The sequence below is a fragment of the Mytilus edulis genome, chromosome 9, assembly GCF_963676685.1.
Source record: "Mytilus edulis chromosome 9, xbMytEdul2.2, whole genome shotgun sequence".
Taxonomy (NCBI): Eukaryota; Metazoa; Mollusca; class Bivalvia; order Mytilida; family Mytilidae; genus Mytilus; species Mytilus edulis.
This window is the reverse complement of record NC_092352.1, coordinates 61,639,503-61,662,809: the sequence shown is the minus strand read 5'-3', so window position 1 is coordinate 61,662,809 and position 23,307 is coordinate 61,639,503. Positions and strand designations below refer to the sequence as shown.

The window sequence follows — 23,307 nt, the reverse complement described above, 5'->3', positions numbered from 1 at the left end:
AAAGATGTATTAGGCCTGAAAGCGTTGAAGAGCTATAACCAAAAAAGGACCTAAAAAATAGCTAAATCCACCAAAGGTCAACTTTGCCTAAGATAGTTGATACATGATTAAATGCATTCAGTATAACATTCTAAATATAGAATGGCCTCGAACTTCATTGAAGTGATATAATATGTCGAAATGCGCACCAGATGTAACAGTATAGTTTTATTTAGACGTTCGACTTACTATTAAGCCTTGTGTATAGTACATTCAATTAACAAGATGAATAAAGCATTCTATTTTTATTGTTGACTGAATGAATGCAAGACAGTATGATACGCACTGACTTGGTTGAATAGCGTTTTTATCCTGTTTTATATATAAGGAATAAGCAAACTCATTTTCAAAGTGAATCACCAAACGCGTACATGTATTCATTATGACAAATTCGCCACAAAGACTATATTTGAATTTCTTTGGTGTGTTTTTGTATTATTTCATACTATCTATTAGTAAATTTTTGACTGTTTTTAATTAAAGGGCAACAATCACACTTTCATATCAATCGTGTAGTATGTTAATATTTTCTATTATAATCTTTATTAAAGTCGAGCCGTTAATGATCTATACAAAAAGCTTAGATCTGAATTCATACTATTCAGAGAGCTCATAGTATTTCATTTTATATTCAATTTTGTACTCTTCAATGTCAATTGATTGCTAACACACATGTCAATGTTAATGAGGAATCAAAATTGTCCATTTGTTTTTCATAAATTGTCAAACTTTGCAAATATTTTACTTTCCACAAAGTTTGTTGTCGCGTTTCGTTTGTTCTCTCATACTATTATTAAAAATGTTTTATAATTCAAACACATTTTGCTAACAAAAAATCGTTTCTGTGAGAAAAGATAAAAATCATCGATTGTAATTGAAGGATATACTTTAATGAACTCTGTTTTACGTATTAAAATTTGAAAAAAAATATAGCCTCGAAAAACATTGAACGTGTTGAAATGACATTAATTGTCAAAACGCACACCATATACAGTATAAACTTTACGGTATAATTTGACATAGACTTTCGACTTAATGTTAATCCTTGCCTATAGTACATTCAAGTAACGCTGTCTCTTGTCAGCTGACATGACTACAAGTTTTACCTAGTGTACCGAGTCAAATGCTTCTATTGTTTCTATTGAATACATTACAAAAACAACAATAAGCCGCTAAACAGATGCAGCAAGTAATGAAACGTAAATAACAATAGCCAATAGAATGTCCATTTGAAAGGGTCGTTTTTTGTTAAAATAAAAAAACCCATGCCTTGTTCTTGTATTATGCTGTCATTTTTCGCAAACATCGGAATATATAGAATATTGTTTTAAACATGCAGTAAATACAGTTTAACTGTTAACTGTACGGTTGAAGCACGCGTTTACTGAACAAACAAAATGAATAAAACATTTTCTTTGTAGTGTTGAGTGAATGAAAACGAGATAGTATACTAAAAAGGAATAAGAAAACTCAATTTCAAAATGATTCACAAAATGCGTACGTGCATTCATTATAAAAAATCACAACAAAGATTATATTTGAGTTTCATTGTGTAATTTTTTGCTTATTTTGTCGAAATGCATACCATGATACAGTATAAATGTTACGTTACAATTTGATGTAGACTTTCGACTTAATATTAAGCCCTGTGTATAGTGTATTAAATTAACTCTGTCTCTTGTCAGATAACATGACTACAAGTTTCACCTATTGTACCGAGTCAAATGATTCTATTGTTTCTATTGAATAGGTAATCCAACAACAAGCTGCTCAACAGATGCAACAGGTAATGAAACGTAAATAACAAATAAATTCATAGAATGTCCTTTTGAAAGGGACGTTTTTAGTTAAAAAAAAAAGCAACCCTGTTTTATTCTTTTATTCTGGTGTCTTTTTTTCGCAAACTTAAAAAAATATGTACACTTTTATTTTAAATATACAGTATATACAGTTTAACTGTTAACTGTGCTGTTGATGTACCCGTTAACAGAACAAACAAGATGAATAAAACATTTTCTTTGTAGTGTTGAGTGAATAAAAACGAGACAGTATACTAAAAAGGAATAAGAAAACCCAATTTCAAAATGAATCACAAACAGCGTACGTTCATTCATTATTTGAAAATGTACTCTTCAATCACAATTGAATGCTAACACAAATATTAACCTTATTTCAGAATCAAAATAGTCTATGTTTGTCCATAACTTGTCAAACTTTGTAAATGTTCTAGTGTTCTAGTAGATTTTGGTGGCATGACTGTATTGTGTCCGAGAAATCTCCGTTTTAATCAGAAATAGAAGGAATGGAACTATATTGATATGAAACACGATATTGACGGTATTGCTGAGAACGTAGTATTAAGATCGGGGTATGAACGTAGTATAATCGTGGTAAGAACGTGCTTTAATCGCAGTAAGATTGTGTTGCAATCGGATAACTCGTGGTATGGTCGTAGTGAGAACGTGAAGAGCGTTAAAAGTTCTTATAAGCGTAGTGAGGTCGCAGAATAAGCACGGTTAGAACGTGGTTTAATCGTAGCGGGATCGTTGTAGAAGCGTAATTAGGACGTAGTAGCATCGTGAAAGCAACGAAAAATTAACATTTTCATGCCGCTCATACCGCGACCTCACCACGATCTAAATTTATTTTAGATCGCGGTGAGCGTGGTGCGATCGTGGTCTAGTGGGACTGGGGCTTAAAGTTTATCCAATTAACTATGTCTCTTGTCAGATAACATGACTACAAGTTTTACCTAGTGTACCGAGTCAAATGCTTCTATTGTTTCTATTGAATAGGTAATCCAACAACAAGCCGCTCAACAGATGCAACAGGTAATGAAACGTAAATAACAAATGAATACATAGAATGTCCTTTTGAAAGGGACGTTTGTAGTTTAAAAAAACCAACTCTGTTTTATTCTTTTATTCTGTTGTCTTTTTTCGCAAACTTAAAAAAAAATATGTACACTTTTATTTTAAATATACAGTATATACAGTTTAACTGTTAACTGTGCTGTTGATGTACCCGTTTACAGAACAAACAAGATGAATAAAACATTTTCTTTGTAGTGTTGAGTGAATAAAAACGAGACAGTATACTTAAAAGGAATAAGAAAACCCAATTTCAAAATGAATCACAAACAGCGTACGTGCATTCATTATTTGAAAATGTGATCATCAATCGCAATTGAATGCTAACACAAATATTAACCTTATTTCAGAATCAAAATAGTCTATGTTTGTCCATAAATTGTCAAACTTTGTAAATGTCTTACTTTGCAAATTTCTTACTTTGCATATTGGTGGTTGTCGCATACTATTATTAAGAATATTTTATAATTCATACACAATTGGCTATAAAAACTCGTTTCATTGAGAACAGATAAAAAATCTTTCGGATGTAATTGTATGATATACTTAAATGAAATCCTTTTTACATTTCAAAATTTTAATACACTGCCTCGAAATACATTGAACATGTTGAAATGCTCAACAGATGCAGCAGGTAATGAAACTTATATAACAATAATTTATAGAATGTACTTTTGAAAGGGACGTTTTTTAGTTACAGTAAAACACTGTCTTATTCTCTTATTCTGTTGTCTTTTTCGCAAACTTAAAAAAATATGAATTATGGCCTAGAAATACATTGATCATGTTGAAATCACATAAATTCTCGAAATTCTCACCAGATGTAGTACAAATGGTACAAGTTAAATTTTATGTGGACTTTCGACTTAATATTAAGCCCTGTGTATAGCATATTCAATTAACTCTGTCTGTTGTCAGATAACATGACTACAAGTTTTACCGAGTGTACCGAGTCAAATGCTTCTATTGTTTCTATTGAATAGGCATGTCAACAACAATTCCCACAACAGATGCAACAGGTAATGAAACGTAAATAACAAATAAATTCATAGAATGTTCTTTTGAAAGGGACGTTTTTAGTTAACAAAAAAAAAAACTGTCTTGTTATTTTATTCTGCTGCCATTTTTTCTCCACTTCTGAATATGTACAATATTATTTTAAATATACAATACATACATTTTAACTGTTGATTGTACTGTTGAAGTACCCGTTTACAGAACAAACAAGATGAAAAACATTCTCTTTTTAATGTTGAGTGAATGAATTCGAGACAGTATGATACGTACAGACTTGGTGGGATAGCGTTTTTATCCTTTTTTTTACATGTAAGGAATAAGCAAACTCAATTTCAAAGTGAATCACCAAATGCGTACAAACATTCATTTTAAAAAAATTCGGCACAAAGCATGCAAAGACTATACTTGAATTTCATGGTGTGTTCTTTTATTTCTTCATACTATCTAGTTTTAAATGTGTGACTGTTTTGAATTCAAGGGCAACAATCACGCTTTCATATCGATCGTGTAGTATGTTAATATTTTATTTTATAACCTTTGATACAGTCGAGCCTTTAATGATCAATATAAAGTACGTAGATCACAATTCATATTTTACAGAGAGCGCACAGTAAAAACAAACAATTTAAAAACTAACACACATATTAATCTTAGTATAAATCAAAATCGTCCATGTGTGTTTATACATAAAAAAAGTTACAAATATCTTACTTTGAATATTGTTTGTTGTCGCTTACTTTGATGAAAAATGTTTTATAATTCATATACATCGGCTAAAAAGACGTTTCATTAAGAAAAGATAAAACAAATATCAAATGTAAGTATAGGATTTACTTAAATGAACTCCTTTTTACATTCTAAAATTTTAAAAATATTTTTATGGCCTTGAATTTCATTGCAGTGACATTGATTGTCGAAATGCACAAGATGAGGTAAAAATGGCACAATTTGATATGAAGTAGACTTACGACTTAATATTCAGTCGTGTGTATAGTACATTCATATAACTGATGCTTGTAGTGTTTTATATGAATTGATACTGTATATTAATTTAGTAGATTTGGAACTATTATTGATTAAGGTAGCACTTTATAATTTTTTTTACTTCCAATCTCCAACCTTTAAAATGCTGAATAAAAGCAGTGTATATAGATAAAAGATTAATATTTTAAAAGTGCAATATTTTTGTTATGCAATCATTATGGAATAAATTTTTATGCAATTAATGGCAAAATATATGCCAGATCACTTGAATGAATTTAGCTCTATCATCTCTATAACTATACACATGGAAAAAAGTATTGCAACACTTCAATTGATAGCAATGTAAAATGGCATGATTATAAAACGTGCATAACTTGAGTTTCACCAAATACTTTTTATGAATTTAACTCATTCATAACAGTTTTAAATGCCTACTTTAACAAATTTTCTCTATCAGATGTGTAGTTTGCTGTATAAAATTATTTTATAAAATGTCAGCATAGAAGAAAAACAAAGCTTGAATAACTTATTCAGTACAGCTCTATGATGCGTCATTTTGTCTTAATTTTGCCTAAAATATAAGTCAAAAACACAAATTCAATTTTAATTGGTTATCAAAGGTACCAGGATTATAATAAAGGTTAAAACCTTAAACGGATTTAAAGTATTTGGTAAAACTTCAATTATACACATTCTACAATCATGTCATTTTACATTATTTTCAATGGATGTGTTGCAATACTGTTTTCCAGGGTGTATATATACAGGAAATTTTAACATAATATTAATCAACACAACAGGAGCCACAAAATGGGTGTCTCAAATTATCGCTATCATATTCCATTCTCTCATCAATCTGTTATTAGTGTCAACATCCTTACTACATAAAAGTAGATAATATTTTAATTACACGTAAAATTTGATCTATAAATTTTATCCAAAATATGAGACACCCTTCTGTAGATAATGGCTCTAAGAACAACATATGATAAAATCAACCCTCTCAGGGTATCCAGGAAAAAGCACATGTCTTACCTTGCAATTGCCTTACAACACTTGGAAAATTGTTTGTTGTCGCATACTGTTATTAAAAATGTTTAATACACCATACAAATTTGACACAAACATTTCGCTTCAGTGAGAAAAGATATAAATTACTCAGATGTGAAAGTAACAATTGATAAAATGAACTCCGGTTCAGAGTCCAATATAGCACAACAGCCTTGACTTCATTGAAGGGACATTTATTGTCGAAATGCGTATCTGATGCAGTACAATTGATATACGATTTAGTTGGATATATAATTTCAACTTAAAATAAAATCCCTTTTGTATAGCAAATCAATTGACTCTGCATGATGTCAGTCTTTACCTCATAAAAAATATGACTTACTTTATGGCATACGGCCCTTTTTTCTATTTAATAGGTTGCTTTGCCTACTGGCGCTCAACAGATCCAACAGGTAATTAGACATATAAATGAATCTATGCCTATAACATTCCTGTTTTAAGGTCGATGTCTATGTTTTAAAAAAGCTGTTTATCTTTGTGCTATTTGTGTTGAATATGTGAAATATTTAAAAATTGTATATGCAATAAAGAAGTCTATACTAAGAGTATCGTTGACGTCACAATTTACAGTACACACAAGATAATTAAAAATAATCTCCTTTTAGTTGTGCGTAAACAGCTGTGAAACATGATGTTGTCTACTTGCTGTGTATGCTAACACTATGATCATTATGTATTTACAGGCATTTCTAATTTTAAACATTTTGTAAATTGCAATAAATCTTAGGTATTTTCTAAAAATGCCTGCAAAATTCAGGCATTTTACACAATGACGTTTTTTTTTTGTGTATTTTACAAAATGCCTGCAAAAGTCGAAAGCCATTATATTTATGTTAATTACTGCACAAAAGCATAGAACTAAACACCTATTTTTTTTCTTTTTCTTTGAATGTTTGGATGACAGAACTGTTACTCCACATTTTTCTTGTTTTTTGTTGTTGCAAAAAACGTTGTTTGACGTAAAATTTAGTTTAAGCACCTCGATCACATTTGGAGAAACCTGCATCATAATAAATTTAGCTCTTCCATTACCTTTTCTGATAAAACATTAAACGTTCAACAACATTGGATGTCGCAATAAACACACACGTCACACATAAACACCAAAGTACAATATCATCATTATTTTGTTTTATATATTTTGGCCTATAGCTTTTAAGCAGATCTGCCAATGACTGGTGATGCATCTATAGTCTGAGACTCGTACCTTTTAAATACTCCGTTGTATGTCTCTTTTTGACCGAGATTTTCAACACATTTTATTACTGTCTGATTAATTCACTAGATTTTAAAGACCAAAGAATTGCGTTGAGACAGTCAACGTGAAGATACTCATTACAACCAAACATGGCCTTCTATGGCGAAACCTATGCAATTTGGGAAGAGGTTGTTTGGATATGGATGTATGAATTCTCTCTTTGTTAAGATCTATCCACTGCAAATATAACCAAATAAGTCTTGGCTTAAAAACACATGAAATTTTTGCTACTGAATGTAAACAAACAGCAATCAGTCAATTAAAAACAAACTTTTTTTTTTGCTTCATAAGTTTCACTTCACTGTTTTTTTTCTAACAAAATGTTTTGTAAATTTTGTTCCATTTGAAAATTTTTGTCCTTCTGCCATTTTTACAAAATAATCATAAATTTTGTATCTAAAATAATGAGTGAGTAGGTAATTAATGTAGTTTCACCAAAAAGAACATATCATACATACAAACCTCCCTTTCTGGTTTTTGAAGAAATTTCATTATAACCACCCATTTGTTATTTTCTTTGCAAGATATCGAGATGTTGTGTTTTTATTCACTTTTTGTCATATGCATCTCAATGATATGCGTTTTCTACAAATTGCCTGAAACTGAAAAGGCAATTTGTTTAATTTTGTTTCCAAATTTCAGTTATTTTACAAAATTCTTACGTATTTTTATATATAGCCTGTCAAGGAAGGCATTTTATGAATTGCCTGAAAATTCAGTCATTTTATGAAATGTAGAAATGTTTGTTTGTTACCAACTGTGTAGTATGTCAATATTATTATAATAAATTTCTATACGGTCGAGGCTTTAACGATCAATATCACATGCCAAGTTCTGAATTCATACTTTTTGTTCAGCGCACATTAGAAATATTCGATGAAAACCCTATCACACCCATCATGTCAATCTTATGTTGACCAATATTCAGGTCATTTTCAAGTTTTGCTCTGTTAGATTAGTTTAATGTTTAAGCTAGGTTCAGACTGCCAATCACATCAACTCTATCAAACCCGATGAAGACAGATTACGTGATCAGGAGACTGGTATGACTCCATCGACAAGAATTTTCGGGGTTGTCTACCTTGCTCGTCATTGATCTGACTTTCTACCTCAGAATTTTTGACATGTCAAAAACATTCGAGTAAAGATCGAGAAGCTATTCACTCGATAAGAGATCGAGAATTCGTCGAGTAGTGGTCGAATTGATAGGGAAAGAACGTGTCCAGATCCATTTTAGTCGGCATACAAATATTTTACCGATTAGCATTCGATCATTTCTACCCTCGCTCGACTAAAATTCGATCATTTACCGATCAAAGCCAACCTGTTTGTTGAATGGTCTAGATTAACTCGACCAAATCCCAGATCGCGTCCAGATCAATGCGACTTCTATTATATTTGACTCCAAACCAATTCCACAAATACCTAAATTCTACGTGACCACATTCGACCACTCTTCTATCTCTACTCGGTCATACACGAGTACACAAGACTCCTACTCAATTCTTTAGAAGGGTGTGCAACTTCCGCAAACATATATTGTTACTGTTTATATTTTACTGTGGAAAAAGATTAACTCCCAAAAAATTCCTCCATGTACAGAACTTGCATGTACTTCTGCAAGGAGGGTTAAGATTTTAAAAGAGAAGCAAAAGATACAAAAAGGAATAATCAAACTCATAGTTCGAAAACAAACCGACACAGCCATGGCGAAAAACTAAAATCGACGAGGAAGCAAACAGCACTCCACAGTCTCACGTCCGTTCGCGCCCAATACACGTTCGTACTTTATTTGGCTTTAAATTTTTTATTCGAGCGTCACTGATGAGTCTCTTGTAGACGAAACGCGCGTCTGGCGTAAATATAAAATTTCAATCCTATCTATGATGTGTTTATTCGCACCCTACACGTTCGCATCTCACGCGAACGCGCCTTATAGTCGCCGCCAGCTGAAATTCGTAGCAGATATCGGTAAAAATAATCTAAACTATCAATCGCGTTCACTCGAGATATAGTTTTTCACATTCCATTCATAAATCGCAAAAAGAAAAACCACTACTGACCTACCTTTTAAGTGATCGCACTGTAATAATCCTGACCTTCACTTTTTCATGGACGATTTTAAATGGTGGAATCAGCCATTGTTTTTACCGGAAGTGTTTCCGTGGAGTTCAATTTCATAAAATTTGCATAAAGCGCGGGAAACCTTATCACATCAATGAAAGGAACATTTCAGGAAACTGCGTACAGTGACGAATGTCATATGTAAACAAATGATCCTCATAGAAACGAAGCGGAATTACAATGGAAAATATTCTGGAAAATGTGAAGGTCAGGATTATTACAGTGTGATCACTTAAAAGGTAGGTCAGTAGTAATTTTTCTTTTTGCGATTTATGAATGGAATGTGAAAAACTATATCTCGAGTGAACGCGATTTATAGTTTAGATTATTTTTACCGATAACCGCTACGAATTTTAGCTGACGGCGACTATAGGTCCGTTTGCACCCTAAACGTTCGCACTCCATTGACACATCATAGACAACTAAACACTTAGCAACACCGAACTCAACAAAACAGTTAGATGATCTCAGGTACTCCAGAAGAGAATAGATCCAACATTTTGACCTGGGATGACTAATTTAGCCTTCAAGTTTATTTTTTACCGTTTGATGGGCTTTTTTCTGTTTGATAGTCAGTATTTGTAGTATCAAAATAAGGAGATGTGGTAAAATTTCCAATAAGACAACTCTCCATAAAACACCAAATGATCCAGAAATCAACAACTATAGGTCACCATAAGGCCAAAATGTTTACAAACATTTTTTTCACAGGAACTTTTTCCCGCAACTTTTTGGTCATATTTTGGGGAAATATGTGACATCTTTGTCCCTCTTCTTTTTGCAATATATTCTGGCAAATTCGTGAAGGTTGTTGCCAGGACTACACCAAAATAAAAATTATCTTTAACCAATAAACTACTGATATTAAAACTATGGAGAATACAGATTACATGCATATACACATATATGACACAAACAATAAGCCTTATTTGTAACAAAGTAAGGAAAAGGGGATGTTAAAATTTATGTTTATGGCTAACTCATATATTAAATTATCAATCCGGTGACAAATGTCAATCAGTTGTGTCATTTTCAGGAAAAGAGCTGTATAAAATTCCATAACATATCTGCGTCCACTCTGATGAGGTTTTTGTAACCATTGGGGTCATCTTTGTTAAACTCCTGTAACATGTGTAAGTCTTTCTTTCTACCCATATAGTTGTCGCCACTGCCTCACCTAGATTCCTCGGCGCTCGTTGCTGTCTACGCCTTCTTGTTCGTCTTTTACGCTCTCGTCAAGCTCCATGACAACGACTAACCTGTCTCTATGGAGCTCTAACCACCTTGTCAACAATTCTAACTGCTTTATTTCTCTGTAGATATCTTATATTATTTTACTTACACCTTTTGTGAACGACTGAATCGAACCAATTAAATGCAGAATGTGTCAATAGGACACAGATAATGCCCCCTCTTGCATATAACGTTATAAAGGGTCATTACTCAAACTCGCACTTGGTCTGTGTTTTTTGGTAGTAATTGTTGGGTGTACGTATGTGCGTACTGGCGGACAGGGCAAAACTTAATGTCCCCTCCGCTGCAGCGGGGCATAACAATTCAGACGTTTTCTAATAATGAAATTGTACATATTCGACTACCCTTCCGACACCTATACGATCAGGTTGATCTGATCTGCTCGGGATCGGGCTGAAATCGAGTATAGTTGATTTGTCTAGTATGTCGAGTAAAGATCGTGTGGAGATCGTGAATTTGTTGGAAAAATCGAATATGTATTCAATCGGTGGTCAGGTTGGAATCGTGTTTGAGTTATTAAGGAGGCGCTAATGGTCAAGTTTCAGTGGTGTCCAGACGGTTGTCAAGTGATTTCAAAACTTGTCATATTATGAAAATGTCTTATTTTAAAAATTGTACGCTGTGGCATACTATAACAATATTGTTAAAAAAAGGTTTATCCAGATTATCAGTAAGAATATCGTTTCAGTAACCAAAGATATGAATCGTTCAGATATAAAAGTAGCAATTTGCGATACTGAACTCCTTTTTGTATTTCTAATTTGTTACAATAATATGGTCACGAACTTCATTGACGAGACATTAATTTTCGAAATGCGAACCAGATACAGTAAAAATGTTACGATTTAATTTGATATATTAAGGACGTCCCCGGGTGCGGAAATTTCTCGCTGCATTGAAGACCTATTGGTGACCTTCTGCTTTCTCTCGTTTTCTCGTTTGAATTGTTTTACATTGTCATTTCGGGGCCTTTTATAGATGACTATGCAGATTGGGATTTCTTCAGTGTTGAAGACCGTACTGTGACCTATAGTTGCTGATTTCTGTGTCATTTTGGTCTCTGGTAGAGAGTTGTCTCATTGGCAAGCATACCACATCTTCTTTTTTTATATTTATACTTAAAATAATGCCTTGTGTATAGAACATTAAATTAACTCTGTCTCTTTTCCAATAATTGACTACAAGTATGATCTAGTGTACAACGTAGAATCTTCCTATGTTGTCCATTGAACAGGGGTTTCAGCAGGCAGTGTCGCAAGGGCCATACCAGTTAATGTCTGCTAAAGGTTGCACTTTGCAAAATCAACTATTTCTCAAACCACGTCTCTTTTGGTGAGATTAAGAATATTCATAGAAAATTAATTTTGTTTACATACTGGTTCCCAGTTATGCTCTCTGTGTTCCATCTCATAGAGACATAACTTGGGAATGTTACCACTAAATATACATGAATATATGTTTACATTGAAATATTTGGTAACCCTTCATTTGAGGTAGGGGTAGTTAAGAAAATTAGTGTTCGTTTAAACTCTGAAAAGTTCAGGGCATATAAACGTTGAAAATATGCCGCACAGCCCTATATTTTGACCTTTGAAAACAATTATAGTGCATAGTAAAAGTGGTACAGGTTTAGCCGTAAAAGGAATTCCTATGGGAAATTGCATTGTTAATATTTACAGAAATGCAACATAAAGGGGGCTTGATAGTCCTGTCTGGGGGTGTAATTTTTTTTCATCTGACACGTAAAACTATCTGCAAAAAACTTCGAAGGGTCTTGCAGCAGTAAAGTTTTCAAGGTAAAAGTAATTACGTCTAAGGAAACTATATATCTGATAGGTCTTAATAATTAGATCTGATAGGTAGTTTTTCATGATTTTGTTTTTGATACGTATAAAAATAAATCTCCCCATCCATCCCCACCTGTCAGAAATTAACTGAAATGACCCCAGCAGATGCAGCAAGTCAAAATGTAATGAGATGTATATATAACAAACTAATCCATAGAACATCCTGTTAATTGAAAAGGACGATTATTTTTGTTAAAAAAAAGCTATGTATCCTTGTACTCCTTGCCATTGTCGCAAACTGTGGAATATGTACATGATTATTGTATATATAGTTTAATAGCTAACAATATCGTTGAAGTATCCATTTACAGAACAAACAAGATCAATAAAAACATTTCAAAGTGTAGAATGAATAAATATGACAAAGTATAATGAGTACTAATTTATTGGATAGCGATATGATTCTCTTTTTTTTATTTGTAAGGAATAGCAAACTCTAGTTCAAAGTGAATCACCAAAAGAATATATGCATTCACTATAAAATCCACCACAAAATTTACATGTAAAACTGACTTTCAATGTGTGTTTGTTCCTGCGCCACAAAAAAAAAAACCACATTGTTTAACCAATCATGCTTTATTGGTTTTTTTTTAAGGCTTTGAAAGAATCGAGCCCTTAACGATAAGTATGAAATGTGCAGTTCTAAAATCATAAACTTCTGTTAGCACAAAGTTAAAAGAAAAAAGAATACAAGCAATTTTACCAAATGGTAGAACATATACATGAAGGATACAAGGACAAAACTGTCGATAATTATATTATGGCATTGCACAATGTCATGTTTTTTTCTGAATATGAATGCCGTCTTTAAACTTAACCAATTAGATTTTAGAAGTTAACTGATTGATATTTTATTCTTAGATACATAAGTTTTTTTTCATTAGTTGTTATTGGATTTGAACTATCTGTTAGTAACTGCAAAGACTCTTAGATCTGTTCTTAATCTCCTTTTTTGGGCGGGTGGAGGGGGTACAAGTGCCCGTCCAAGTCTACTTTTTGTTTATGTTAGATGTATTTTTATGTGTATCCATCCAATGAGTTAAGCCTTTTTCTACTGATTTTTATAGTTTGCTCTTATTTTGTACCGTTGCACCACTGAACCAGGTTAGGGGAGGGTTGAACGTAAAAAATTCTTTCTGTCCCTGTCCCGAGTCAGGAGCCTGTAATTCAGTGGTTGTCTTTGGTTCGTGTACGTTATATGTGTTTTTCGTAATTTTTTATATGAATTAGGCCGTTTTTTTTCTCAATTGAACTGCTACATATTTGTAATGTCAAGGATTTTTATAGCCGAACACATGGTATGGGGTTTTATCATTGCTGAATGCCAAACGAGTGCCTATTATTGCTTACATACATTTCATTTTACCTTTAATGGATAGTTGTTACATTAAAAATCATACCACATCTCCTTATTTTTATATAAACATCCTAAACCAAAATGATATATTAAAATAGCCTGGTAAAAACGTAACGGATAAAAGTGGTAAAATAGTAATTCTTCTGATATAATAATATGCATTGCAAACATTTCAGCAATCAAACAAGCAACATCTAGGATTTTTGCATAAGGTATCTTCATCAACAAAATACATATGCAATTATAAATTCAATTTTATTGCATGTTCGTAGATCATTCAAAGAAAAATGGAAAAAACTATATTTCACAACTTGGAAAAGGATACTCATAATAATAATTGTGGTCTGTTTTCAAGGACAGCAACTATGGAATATGATTTGCTGAGGTATGGTGTTGCTGCTTTAGCACACTTTCCTTTTTTTTTAATTCTCAACACAAAACAAGTGTACCCATAGGAAACTACGCATAGGTAACACTTCAAGTCTTACTAACTAACAACTCTAGTGATAAAAAGATAAAATACAGCATTGGGCTGTGTGATTTTTACTTAAGTAAAATGTGAATACTGCTCTTTCTAATGTACAAAGTTATAAAACGTGAATTTACGGCTAATTAGTAATACTACATAATATGATTAAATATCTATATCCGTACCACTTAGAATGACAAGGTAACAAATTAATGCAGATAGTATTGCTATCTTCCACCATCTTGGATTGTAAAATCTAAAATTTAAAAAAAAGTCAACAAATTTCGATGTAGCAATGCAACTGATTAACACGACTTTTTCCTTGATGAGAAGAAATTAATGTGAAGTTTATCATCACTGATATTTTTTAAAAAGGATATTATTGTTTGATTTAGATTTCCCTCACACTTTGCTTTTTTATTGGAGGTAATTCGGAGAACGAATACTTTATGAAGGAATCTTCAGCACTTTTTTCTAGTTTATGTTATACATGTAGCAGGACAAAATATTTGGTGATTCTATTTTCTCTTTTGATATTCTGAAAACGTTTTATAAGAGCTATCTTCCCATATCTTTTTTCAAAATGCTATCATTTGGTTTACGCACGGTTCTCCGACAAATGAAAAATCCAAAACGCGTTTATCAAATAAGTGTCAAACAATAGATGGTTTGGTGTTAAGATAGCTATTCAAATTGTGGATAAGGAAGTTAAACTGAGACACGTATACATATCATACTTTTGGATAATTAATGTGAAATAATAAATAAATTCAGAAACATTCAAAACGAAATTGGATATCTTATAAGAATTCTTCTAATACTATTCATCTTCCAATTATCATCTAGAACCAATGTATGTTCGCTTGTGAAATGTTTTTATTTAACAATCTTCTGGCGTATTAAATTAGGATTCAGGATTATTTGTCAAAATACTTCAAGACTGATTTGACTTTTAGAGTGAATCTTTTGGTTTCAACATTTGAACATACATTTTTATTTGTGATGGTCGATATTTTCTTGATAGATAGAAAATAAAAGCAGTAAACAATTTTGTCTTCATCTTTTTAATATTCTTATTGTCAGAAATGCATATTACAAATCTGTTTAGACTGTAGTGTAAAATATTGCATTATCTATGAATACCAATAAATATAGAAAAGACTGTTATCAAAATGAAATATAATTAAAGAATTTCTGTAAAAAGAGCTGAAACGTAAAAAGTGTAAGTGGAAAAAACGAATTCCAATTCAAAACCAATTTTTAATTATCATATATTATTAACTAGTTTTGATATTAATGTTGCATATTGTATTTCAGTTCCCTCAGAGTTATGAAAACCTAGGAATGGCAGCTCAAAGTTGTAAGAAAAATATAAATTTTTATTAGAGCTGAGCTAATGCAATAAAACTGTACAACAACATAAACCCTTAACAGATGAATGAGGGTTATCTTAAAAAAAACCCAGATAAACATATAATCAGTATAACAAGCTCTAACGCTACACAGGTTACAGTATTATTTCATTTGATCATGGTTAGATATTTGTCTAAAATGCAAACTTTTGTGATATACAGATCACACCAGTAAGATTTGAGATAATTTATTTACCCTTATTATAAATTAGACGGTAGACCTTGCTCTTACTGGGCCCAGAATATTAACTCAAAGTTTAAAATGTACATGATAACTAACATTGTGTATCACATTATTTAAAAAAGCAATTCAGACTTTAGCAAACATAAAAAACTACTAGTATCTAAGATTTGACTTAATAATTATAATATGACATCATACAGATAAATATATGAGTCTTATAGTCTAAAATTTGTGATAAAATGCTTATGATTTTTTATGGCTGTATTACTTATAGAATATTTCAAATAAAAGTAAACATGTTTTATATAGCTGATTTCTTGTGCATTGCGAATCATTTTCCTGCATGTAGTATATGTTTAAAAATGTAAATGATTTTCACGACTTGGGCGTTTAATAACTCATTATTGATAGATTATATAGAAAGTTCCCATGTGTCAGTCAGTTTACATTGTGTTGATGTCAGATTTAAATATATAATTTATCTCAATTCATCTATGTGCAAATACCGAGTATTTAGTAACTCGATGCTGACATAACTGATATATGGTAGGTGTTAATGCCACTTTGAGTCTTTTAAACGCGCGTCTGGCGAATACACAAAATTTAGTCCTGGTATCTATGATGAGTTTATTTAAGTATTATTTGCAATATGTTGGAGGTATGTTTTAGTGAAACACAGAAAACTACGATCTTCATCAACAAAAATTTGTAAAACCTAGTAAACGGCGATCGGAGTTTATACACACCTGCCACGAGTGGGATTAGAACGCTCAAGACCTGTGTTGAAAACTAGTGATCCCTGTAGGTAAACCCTTGCGCCCAATCGGCCACTCGGCCACGAAAGTATCCTGTGAATCACTAAGGGTTTATATCCTAATGTCATAGATGAACGTAGACACATTCGGAACATCTTTTTGGAATTTAGGGTTATATTTACTGTTAAACTTTATACTTGATTTAGTCTTTCGACTTTTCTTTTATTTAATTAAGCGCCATTGATATGTCTGTTATGAACAATCAGAGAGTATGGCATACCAAACATTTATCATAGTATCTTTGATGAGTTTTCAAAACCACTGGGTTAATTCTTATGTTGGTGGACGCAACGTCCCATTGTGTACCGAATTACAAGAAGTCAGGACGTTTTTGTAGGATAATCGTTTATAAATTGCCGACTATTCGAAACACAAGGGTGTTTTTCCCGTTTGAATGGTTTTACACTAATAATTGTGGGCCCATTTATAGCTTGTGGTTCACTGTGAGCCAAGGCTCCGTGTTGAAGGCCGTACATTGACCTATAATGGTTTACTTTTATAAATTGTTATTTGGATGGAGAGTTGTCTCATTGGCACTCACGCCACATCTTCCTATATCTATAAGCTTAGACGTTTTTGACACAATTGTTGAAGTTTTTGGAATATAAAGGCTGTTCAACTTAGTACTTGGTTGTGGTCATACAAATATTTGATTTTAGCACCACGGAAGAGTCATTTGAAGTGCGTGTCAGACATAAAAAATAAAAAAATAAATTATTTGACTTAATTAATTCTTCGCCGATTTGAATTGCAATCAGATTTTATGATTTTATGAGGTTCCTTGACATTCTGTCTTCTTTCCTATTGAGGAAATGTACTATATTTTCCGCGTTTTCCTTTAATCGACTTTATCAGGAAGACTTTCACTTTTTTTGATTTGACACAATGTCACTGCAATCTTAATGTACGTAAAATATTTTCTACATAAATTACTCTTTAATGTTAGTGCACACGAGAGGGAAATTGACTTTTAAAAAATACATATTGCACATAGCAATAGATTTTTTTATGGTCATGGAAGGAAGTTTGGTAATGGACAGTTCAAACAAATTTAGTTAGTCAGAAGCAAATGATTTGTCTTGACCAATATCGCTCAAACAAAACAAACAAAAATAAATAACCCAGCAACGTATAAATACGTAGAAACGTAAGAATCTACAATGTAAATGATTATGAGGGACATTTATAGAATAGCCAAATTCATCGGAGGTCAACATCCGTGAGTAAGCGTCTCAGTTTCTCAATAATTAATGTAGAATTTTAATCGAGTGTAACTGATAAGTCTTTTGTAGACGAAACGATGGTCTGGCGTACCAAAAAAATTATCTCGGTATCTATAATGAGTTTATTGTAAGTAGAATAACCAAATAGGTACAGTATCATTATTGGTATGTATGGTCAAATAGTTATCTCATTTGAATGCAAAAGGAGTATTTGCATAATTGCATGTTGGTTTTATTATACTTTGCATCCGTTATACTGGTATTCGAGAGTAGATTGCTCTTCATTTTTTTTTGATATACCTAACATAGTTCGAGCCCATGATTTATCCATTTGCTAGTTCCTTGTATCAAAACAAAACTAAAGATTTTCACTAGTCACTATACAAGTTTTCAATAATAGTGGTTGAATGTCGTAAATAAAATTGAGTCCATGAACATTTTCAGTTCCTTTCAGGGTTCAGTTTCAACAAAATTCCGATGTATCTATTAAACACGAATCGTTTTTATTGTAGTTAATCATTTCATGCTTTTTGTTTTCAGTGCAAAACATATTAGGTGCAGTAAGCAATTCAATAGGAGGAATTGGAAATCAGGATACCATTTCTCTCCAGTTGAAAGTCTTAGAAAATGGGGTAAGTTCATTGACAAAAAGCTAATGTATTTGTATTTCAACTGGTTTAAAGAGCCAACACAGATTTTATGTAATGATAAAATGGAATAAAAAAAGCATATGTGAATGTTTTCTTCTGGTGTTGTACGATGAAGATAAAAATATAGAAAAAGGAGATGCAGTATAATTGGCAATACGACAACAATTCATATATTGAAAAAGAACAGACAGAAACCATTATACCTATCACTTTACGAAAAATAAATTTGATTGACATATTGCCAATCCGTGTTACCAAGTTTTGGGAACTAAATCATTAGTTTCAAAATTGTAGTAAAAGGTTTGATTTGTTATCAATGTCACATGAAATACCAAAGAAGTTGCAAGTTTCAAAGATAAGTTTTAACCTGGTCTTCAGTAAAATAAAATGAATATATTTTAAAATGACTTTAATAGCTTGAACCCCATTCATCAAAATTATCTTTTGTTTCAAACTGATATTCACTCCCTCAAACCAATCCACATGGTTAATAAAACAACTTAGACATGTCTTCAAGACGTGTGACTGTCATGTGTTTTTTTGTCATTTTTATTACAAACCAGCGAGTTAAAATTATCATGGTTCTTATATAAAATGGATGTTCAAAATCCATTTATTCAATGTTCTATTGACAATACTTTTTATACATCCTTGAAACATAAAGATGTAGACAGTCTTAAATTTTTACATTTAATCCCAATTTTTTTCAGTTTTCAAAAAAATAATATCCTTTGAAGAAACCCAGTGCCAATCTGAAATAAATAGCAATGTTACAATTTTCAGCACATAAAACACCAACATAAAACTTTGTACTAGTTATTTTTAGCACTGAAAAGTATTAAATAACTTTTTTTATGATTCAAGCGATCACCAGAACCACGTCTTTAGAAAATGCTAATTTCCGGATTTTTAAGTCATTTCCTGTCCGTGTACCGATCAAACTTTTAATTCATACGAAAACGTCTGACACCGTTTTTTGACATACGAAAATCGCAAAGTAATCAGAAACAATAAAAAATCGTAGTAAGCCTTGGTAAAAAAATCTAGATGCCTAAAACACTCGACAGAATGTGCTTTTAAAATTTGAGTAAACACCTGAATAAAATCTCAACGCTGAAAACCGTAATCAGTGAAACCGGTTATTAGTACGAAAGAACATCACACGAGTATAAATTCATGTGATAGTTGTAGCTAAACCTTCATACTACAGACCTTCGATATAAGTTCAAGTACAGCAGGCAAGACACTCTTGTTTATGTTAATAATTAATATCAATTACATTGAACTGTAAAAAAAAAACCATTATTATGGGTATCAATTAATACTAAGACAAATCCAGGAGAAAAGTGGCAAACACAAGAGTGAAACATGTCTAATTGCACGCTATCGTATTCTGGAGTTAACTTATATGTTACAAATATATACAATCATAAAGGTGTATCAGCAGTAATATATCATTAACCAACAGGGGGAAACAAATCGTCATTTTGGAAAGTTTATGCGGTCTTTAACAATTCCTAAAATTGAGCAAAATTAGTCATTTTAGTTAAACCACGTCGATAACCATGAAAGTTAGGAATGAATACTTTTTGTTTATGAGAATTTTAATGGATAATTTTAGATAACATTAAATATCAATATATGATGCAATTATAATCATGCTTTTTTCACTTCAGTTTGATATGAAATTTGAAAAAGGGTTAGGAAAGTGCTGCAATTGTGCATCTGCTATAGAACAGACATAAACAATGTATATGATCATATTGGAGGAGAGAATTGAGAATGTTTATCATGAAATCTTATTCAACAACATAAACAATGTGTTTCAAATATGGTAATATCTCTATACGCAGTTATAACAATTTGAATTTTTTTAAATACATATAATGAAATATTTCCATGATAGAATATCTTTGGATAGCAAATTTGCGTGTGTTCTTTTTTGGCACTTGACAGTGTTTCGTTTTCCGAAATCAACCATGATAACGATAAACAACGTGTTGTGTTGTTGAACTGGTAAAAGTTTAAAACATTTTGCTGCACCCTTTTCCTCTTAACCTTTTTTTATTTCATATTTTGGAATTCTTTATGTTCTGAAGAATACTTCGAGATATAAAAGGTCAAGATTCATTAAACTTTGTATATTTATCTCTAATTCAACATGATTTTAAAATCATATATTTGAATTTAATGTAACATTGTAACACTTTATTGTTGTGATTCTTCATTAAGATATACTGTTTAAACTAAACTAACATGATTGTTCTTCAAAATAGTTTTTAAAACTTTGAAATTTAATGGAATGCGTAACTTTTGTAACATTTAAACGATATAGAAGATTCTGTATTGTTTAAGTTTGTATTTGTTTTCAAATATCATGACTGGAGTTGTGTGGCAGTTTTAATTTTTTTTTTAAATAAAAAGTACGACCGGTTTTGTTGATTTGGTATCTCTAATTTTATGTTTTTTTTTAGTCACGAAGTCGTCAGAAATCAAAGCAGAATTTAAAAGAAATAATTGATGCAAGCTATACTTTATTGTAGTTATAACATGGGCATTATATTCGTGATTATTTTTGCCCGAGCGAAAGTGAGGGCTAAAATAACACGAATATAATGCCTACCCATGTTAAAACTATAATAAAGTATAGCTTGCATCAATTATTTCGATTCTGATTAGGACATTTCATGTAATTTCTATGTCCAATGTGTATAAGAGTAAACCGATTTCGAGGGATCTTCCCTGAATCTCCCTTTTTGTTTGTAAAGAAGCGAGCAGCTGGCACTGTGATTTTTCAAGAGAGAGGAGTTTTTGAACAGCCAGCATGAACTGTTGTCGTATCTAGGTTAAATATATCAATTTCGGAATGCAACACATTACAGTCATAATTAATAAATGAATTAGTAACAACTTGTGCATCATTTAAGAGTTTGGAAGTGTTTTAAGTTATTAAAATATATTAAATACATGCCAATTTGATAAAATTCATTATTCTGCAGTAGTCAATATACGCATGTGCCAAAAATTTTTATTGGATTTAGAGCATGGGTTTATTCATAACGCGAAAGGAGCATGTCATATTAGAATGCCTTATTTATGATGTATTGATAATTTAATCTGGAATATTTGAAGACATCCACAGAGAAATTTACGTTAGAGAAGATCTATAAAGTTAAACCATTGTGGTGACGTCAGCCTATTCATTTACCGTGGATTCTTTTTCTTCAATCAACGCTTCCTAAATCCGTGGCTGAAATGGACTCACCAGATTATATTCTATTGTTTCCTTTGTGTGTCTAATTTCATTAAGGTTCAATTGACTGATTTATTGATTTCTGTTCACAAATGGAATTATTTTAAAAACTTACCTTTAATTTTTGTAATTTCTGAATGCCTTCACTGGGAATCGAACCCGTCCATGAATTCTGTTAAATGTTACTGACTTCAACATATCGTTGAAACCTCTGGGCTACCAATTGGTTACGATTTATATGTTTATTTTATATATATAAATGAATATATGATATACATCGGTTCAACATACACACAGGGCTTGTACCTTTATATATTAATGATAGGCAAACGTACAATATAAATTGGTAGCTACGAGGTTTCATGGTTAAGATTACACTGTGTCTAAACCACACCGGCAGAATTTGATCGGGCTCGATGGTATCTAACATCCGGCACAATGACGGAACATCAATAGACAGAAGAAAGATAGGTTTCTCCTTATTTTCTTATTTTTTTAATGATATCGAAGAATATATATACATAAACAACTATTTTCTATTGTGATATGCAATATTTTCTACAACCGTTCTATATTAACGGAGAAATAAGTCAAAATGCATGTCAAAATGACGAATTGAGTGAATCTTGCCTCGAAATTGTTTAATTTCTCTTTAAATTGTTCACATTGTACGGAAAGAAAGGTACGGGAAGATAGATACTGACACAGAGATTGCAAAACTAGTCATTATGAGCATCTCAATACTTGTATTTATGTGTATGGAACGAAAGAAATAGGTCATGTCAAATAAAAATACACCGGTTTCGTCATTGTTGTTTACTACACAACACCCGGTTTCGTCTATATATATCACCCGGTTTTTTTATATTTTTTTAAAACCAACAATTAATGAAAAGCAACGTTAACACGGATCTGAACATTGTCTTTCGAAAGAAATTAAATATATATGTATTATAAAGTAAACTTGGCGTGTTTACATTTATTTACATAGGTAATTATAGTACTACACATTTTCCTAATGAAAGTCGTATCCGTTATTTCACTGATCTTCAAACTAATTTTAAATGGAATATAAATACTCAATAGCAAACACTGATATCTAATTATTTTTTTAACATTAACATTATGATATTTTTTTATATAGGTTTTGAGATACATCGCAGTATGTGACCCCCTTTTTTTTTTTTTACAAAGAAAACCTAATTAACGCTTAAAAAACAAAATTTAAAACATCACCATAAAGTATGCAGAAGTTAAGATTTATATTACTAAGAAGTGTGTAAAGTTTGATGCAATAATGATAAATCATTTTGAGATATGGCGCGACATGTTAACAAAAAACACACTCCTGTTTTACTTACAAAGTTCTGTAACTCAAAAAGATTTAATTTGATTTTCACTAAAAGGTTTACAAATCGTTTGACCATTTCAAGAAATAACTTTGTTAAGTTTCATGAAAACTAGATAAGCTCAAGTTACG

General features: G+C 31.6%; 1 protein-coding gene across 1 annotated transcript in view; it reads left to right on the top strand.

The window, feature by feature from the left end:
* Positions 1 to 20,971, top strand: part of LOC139488743 (uncharacterized) — a 37,741-nt gene extending 16,770 nt beyond the window's left edge. Inside the window, exons 4-10 of the mRNA XM_071274571.1 lie at positions 1,790 to 1,825; positions 2,835 to 2,870; positions 3,893 to 3,928; positions 6,338 to 6,373; positions 15,608 to 15,650; positions 18,465 to 18,556; positions 20,251 to 20,971. Of these exons, the coding sequence (XP_071130672.1) occupies positions 1,790 to 1,825; positions 2,835 to 2,870; positions 3,893 to 3,928; positions 6,338 to 6,373; positions 15,608 to 15,650; positions 18,465 to 18,556; positions 20,251 to 20,319 (348 nt within the window). The 3' untranslated portion in view covers positions 20,320 to 20,971. The remainder of the gene's footprint in view (positions 1 to 1,789; positions 1,826 to 2,834; positions 2,871 to 3,892; positions 3,929 to 6,337; positions 6,374 to 15,607; positions 15,651 to 18,464; positions 18,557 to 20,250) is intronic.
* The last annotated feature ends 2,336 nt before the right edge of the window (positions 20,972 to 23,307 follow it).